Raw genomic sequence first — 5,607 nt, 5'->3', positions numbered from 1 at the left:
TTATTTTACTCTCCTTTGCAGTCTCTAATTATTGTTTCTTTACATTTATAATTATTGTTTCTTTACATTTATAAAATGTATTACTTTATATTTTCATTTCAGAATTAAAATTTGGTGATTTACGATATAACATATATCTTTCTAATTTTAATTTCTAACATTTTTTTTAATCTATAATTGTTAATATAAAAAATTATAATATATTTTTAATTAATTTAATAAAAATATTTTCTTAGTTTTGCTTTTAAAAAATCCAATATATACAACAATGGTTCTTATGTTTGGATATGAATAGTTAGTTAATTGAAATAGATACCAACCTGTCGATATACATATAAGATATTAAAGATTTTTTTTTTAAAAAAATCTAGAATCAAAATATTAATTTTTCCTCATATTCTTACTAATTTTCTTTTTCACATCGATGAACAACTTTTATTGTCATGACAATGGGAAAAAAGTCCTACTCTTTGCATCTCAAAGACATAATTTCATCATATGTTTTTAATTTAACTCCATTTTTTAATTATAATTAAAGTGATAGTACATAAAATACATTTTGTATATGTTGCTATATATATACGATCAAGTCGTCCTAAAATCAACGATCCATGTGTACGTTTGTTAGTCCAAGTATAACGACTTCCGCTATAATCTAAATCTACAAGTTGACAATAAGTCAGAACGACTATTAGGAGCCATTTGGACATGGTTTGAAACCATGAGATGAAACCATAATTTGAAATCATGCTTGAACGGGCAATTTGAATTTCTTAAGTTGTATATGTTCTTATAGACATAAAAACCCCACAAGTTGTGAAAACTATCAAAATATTCTTAATTCTTATATATTCTTACCAAATGACCAAATCGTAGTTCATAACAAAATTAATACGCTACTAGAAGATCTTTCTAAAAAATACAACATTAATTGATCAAACTTTAGTTTAATAAAAAAGAAAATTTAACGTGAATAGTAATGCAACTACTCTTTAATATAATCCTCCACATGGTAGACATAAATAAAAGTTGATAAATGGTTGGTGAGAATAGTTCTTAAATATATCTACCAACTTATGGATCTCTTTTTTATAAAATATAAATTTATGAATTAAGTTTTATATTTAAATTTTTTACCATGAGATGAAATGTATGTTCAAATGCTAATTTAATCTCATGATTTCTAATAATGATTTTAAACGGCATGTCCAAACACCTACTTAGTTATCCGGCGGCCAACAATTTTTCACGAGCAGCCACAACATCATAAAAATCCCTTCCGACTATCCAGGGACCCTTATAAGTGGATGGTAAATTCTAAAGATTTTTGCCGTTATAAAAAAGAGGAAAAGGAAAAGAACGAATGGAGAGAAGGAGATTCTATTCCTTTACATACAAAAATTTCTCACATAAGTCATGATGATTTCGTTTGGTCCTTATCGCTACTTGTCAATATGTGATTGTGCCAGTGTCCATCAAATCAATAGAGGTCTAGAGTCTTGGGGTCGTTTACGCCGACTAAATATTTTGGGATTATAATTTTAAAATTATAGTCCTGAAACTAATTTATCTCATCTGAAAGGTGGCATAAAATAATTCATGTTTGACATATTAACATGAGATATTTCAGAATTTAATTTGGCCTTTCTTTTATATTCTATTTGGTAAAAAATATAAATTTATTTTATATAAAATATAATCCTCGATGTGTATCTTACGAAACGACCCCTAGGAGTTTGGGGTACCCAAGTTAAAAAGAAAAGAAAAATATTCCTATATTCCTTTTCCTTTTCCGACAAATGATAAGGTTCAATGATTCACTTCATCTGATCTCAAAGAAATCATACTCCTTTTCATCTTTTTAAAGCAACATCATGGTATTGCCATTCAGCACCTGGCACAGCATCAAGGATTCATGGTACTGCAAATCAGCACTACAATATGCGTTTAAGAAGGCCAGGATTCTACTTAATAAGATTGGATTTGATTCCTCGTACGATCGCTCGGCTAATTGTTATTAGTATCTCAAAAAGTTAATTTTTTTGTTGGAAGAAAATTAAAATAAAAAACAAAGATGATTTTTTGAGATGGTTACTATCTTCTGTCTCAATTTAAATGTCTTACTTTTTTTTTGGTATGTCTTAAAAAATGCAGCTTTTTATATTTAGTAAATTGACAATTTAAATATTTTGATAAGTTTATAATCACAAAATTCAAAGGACATTTTATTACATTATACGCATCTTTAATTTAAATAAAAGATTAAAATATTACTCTTTATTTCTTAATCTCAATGCATAATCAAACCAAAACACTTTTATTGAAACGGAGGGAGGGAGTATTAGTTGAATGACCATCTGCGAATCAACCCCTTGATCATGGGGCTAAAAGGTTTTCTCGGAAGAAAGTTCAAATAAGGGAAGAAATTACAGGTTCTGCAGTCATAAATTACTATAATAATGCACAAATACATCAAACAAAACAACATTCACAAAATGGAAGGAAAAAAATTAAATCCTTTATGATACATTTCCTACCTTCTATATTACCTTCCAAAACCAAAAAAAATAAAAAAATAAAAAAGAAAAACACTGTCAAATTCAGCGGAGGCAAAAAAAAAAAAAAATGATAGCTAATTACTTCCCATATGGCTAAATATTGATGGTGGTACCAGATATCCGGTAAAAGTGACTATTTGTCCGGACCAACACCGTTGATAAAAGTAAAAATAAAAAAAAAAGGCACTGCAAATTAACCAACTTCCTCTGCAGATGAATTTCCAGGTTGTTGTCTCAATCCAGCTTCAACATCCCCTACAGGTTGTTCAAGCAATGATTGTCTACAAGTTGGGCAAGAAGAGTGTGAAGCCAACCAAATATCAATACACCTAACATGAAAACCATGATGACATATAGGCAATACTCTCACTTTCTCACCATCAATAAATTCACCAAGACAAATAGGACAATCCGTCGCGAGAATATGAATACCTGATCCATACACAGCTACCGGAATCTGTCTCAACGTGCTCTTTTTCAGCCCCGTTGCAGCTAGGCGTTCGACCCTCGCGTCTACTGACTCGAAAGAAAATCTCCTGCTACATCTTAAGGCACACCTCACAATTGAATTTAGACCAAGTGCACATATTAATGCACAGAGTAAAGCTGCTAGGATAATTATCATGTTGGTGTCGAAACTTGCTTCTTTGGAGTAACCATGAAATGAATTGCTTTCATTGCTAGATTGTGGCAAAGGATGTGAATCTGGAAGTAGACGATGAGTATGATAATAAGATTCCATAAATCCCAAAAAGTTGGTTCAAACAACTATGATGTTTCTTGTTATGCAAAATTGTTAGGCCAATTCAAGTGAAAATCGAACCACAAAGGAGAGGGAAAGCAAAAGAATTCATCTTTGTCATATCATTAATTTTGTGTTGCTTATTGGCTTCTTTCTTTTGTGATGGGGAATGAAATAGAAAACAAGTGGTGGGTGTTTTTGCGTTTATCTTTGAGTTTGCGTAGAAGTAAGGGAAGAGACAAACAGTGCTAAAACAAAGCTGCTTGTCTTTTTGGAAAAACAAACACTAGACAGAATAATTAGACCTTTCCTAAGTAGCAATATGAACTAAAGTTCAAGAGACAAATATTTCTATTGCCTTTCAAAGTGAAAAGCTGAGTTATGAAAGTATATAAGGAGAAGAGATGAGTTGGATTTTCCCCCCTTTTTTTGGGAGTTGGTTAGTTTACGGAGATGTGGCGAAGGACAGAGCTACGTACAGATAAGAAGATACAACATGAAAGTGAGTTATATCAACATAATGTTAGTATGCTGTCTTTTCAAAGGATTCATGTTAGAGACAGATTTTAATTTGCTTCAAGGAATTAGGTAGTTATTGTTAGATTATGTAATTATTTAATCAAATATCTTTTGTAATCTTCTATTTTAGGATAGCATATGTTAGAATTATTTAGTCAAATTAGTTCCTAATTTGTAGCCTACAATTAGGTTGTAAATCATGTATATCAACCCATTCAAGGGAACAGAATAAGGAAGGAAAACATTCTCTTACATGGTATCAGACTAGGTTCTCCTAAAAACCCTAGCCCTTGGCCGCCGACCCCCCCCCCCCCCCCTCTTTTCGTTTTCCTCTTCTTCGGCTATTCCCCCTCCTCTTTTCCATGGGTGACACCTCCAAGTTGCATCCTACGACTATCGTCACCAATATCAAATCATGCATCCCTATTGTGCTTGACTACGAAGGAAGCCAATACAATAACTGGGCTACCCTCTTCAAGCTCCATTGTCGTGCAAACTTGGTCATTGACTACATCCTACCTCCTGCCTCCCCTACCGTGCCACCATCGGCAACTGCAGCCGAAAAACTTGCTGCTAAGGCCCTATGGGAACTGCTGGATGACATTGTTCGGCAATGGATATATGGTACGATATCGAATGGTCTTCTCAACACGATCATTCATCAAGAGGACATCGTAGCCGAAGCTTGGTACCGTCTTGTTCATCTCTTTCAGGACAACAAAACAGCTAGGGCTCTTGCTCTTGATGCAAAATTCACCAACACAAAATTGGTGGATTTTCCGAATGTGAAAGCATACTGTACCAGGCTGAAAGTTCTTGCAGACAATCTCGCCAACGTCGGTCACAAAGTTTCCGACGAACGACTTGTGCTTCGTCTTCTACGAGGATTGTCGGAGGAATATAAAACTTTTCGCACGACGGTGCAGCACCGTACTCCTCTCCCATCTTTTGACGTTGTCCGGTCGATGCTTAAGCTTGAGGAGGATAGCTATGCCGAGGACGCCATTCACGACTCCGACTCGAATGCTGCTCTTGTTTCCCACAATGTTACTCCTCAGAATTTCTCAGGAAATGGACAGCCCACTAACTCTGCAAATAATTTCAACAATCGTGGAAATTCGCAGACTCGTGGAAAGAGAAATAACCGCGGTCGCAGCGGCGGCAACCGCAACAACCGCGGTGGCAGCGACAATGGACAAAGCAGCGGCGGGGGCAGCCGCACTAATGCACAGGCATACCAGCCCGTCGCGGCATAGCAGTAGGGACCCGCTGCCCCGTCGTGGTATTTTCCACCGTGGGCAGCGTGGGGGCAACAGCCGTGGGCCACTCCACCGTGCCCGTACCCCACGGCTGGGTGGCAGCAGCCCCGCGGCTGGCAGCAGTCGCGTCCAGCTCCTTCGCAGCAGGGAGTTCTTGGTCCTCGTCCTCCACAATCGTTCTACTTGTCAGCCTCGTCATCACATGGTGGGTATGCGCCCACAAATATTGATCAAGCTATGCACACAATGTCGTTGAATTCGCCCGATGACAAGAATTGGTACATGGACACCGGAGCCACATCTCATATGACTAACTCCCAAGGTACTCTTTCGTCTTATTATCAATTGAGCAAAAATAATGGCATTGTTATTGGTAATGGTAACATGATTCCAATTCGTGGTTATGGTTATACATCTGTAACACCCCGTACATTTGAACTAGGTATGAAAAAAAAATGAAAAAACAATCGAGTGTTAAGATTGTATTTTGTCTATATAAATCCATTCTTGGTGAATTCGGGTGGAGGAT

General features: G+C 35.8%; 2 protein-coding genes across 2 annotated transcripts; one reads left to right on the top strand and one right to left on the bottom strand.

Moving 5' to 3' along the window:
* Positions 1-2,617: 2,617 nt before the first annotated feature.
* Positions 2,618-3,999, bottom strand: LOC132604105 (RING-H2 finger protein ATL74-like). Its single transcript, XM_060317484.1, has one exon. It carries the CDS (start codon positions 3,298-3,300, stop codon positions 2,752-2,754), a length of 549 nt encoding a protein of 182 aa, XP_060173467.1. The 5' UTR covers positions 3,301-3,999; the 3' UTR covers positions 2,618-2,751.
* A 182-nt stretch (positions 4,000-4,181) lies between these two features.
* LOC132614376 (uncharacterized) lies at positions 4,182-5,075 on the top strand. The gene has a single exon (XM_060328826.1). It carries the CDS (start codon positions 4,182-4,184, stop codon positions 5,073-5,075), a length of 894 nt encoding a protein of 297 aa, XP_060184809.1.
* The last annotated feature ends 532 nt before the right edge of the window (positions 5,076-5,607 follow it).

This window comes from Lycium barbarum, chromosome 1, assembly GCF_019175385.1.
Source record: "Lycium barbarum isolate Lr01 chromosome 1, ASM1917538v2, whole genome shotgun sequence".
Taxonomy (NCBI): Eukaryota; Viridiplantae; Streptophyta; class Magnoliopsida; order Solanales; family Solanaceae; genus Lycium; species Lycium barbarum.
This window is presented reverse-complemented; position numbering and strand designations above follow the sequence as displayed.

Bases quoted from the DNA above. Each gene is read 5' to 3' on its own strand.
- LOC132614376 (XM_060328826.1), top strand. From the start codon at position 4,182: ATGGGTGACACCTCCAAGTTGCATCCTACGACTATCGTCACCAATATC.
- LOC132604105 (XM_060317484.1), bottom strand. From the start codon at position 3,300: ATGGAATCTTATTATCATACTCATCGTCTACTTCCAGATTCACATCCT.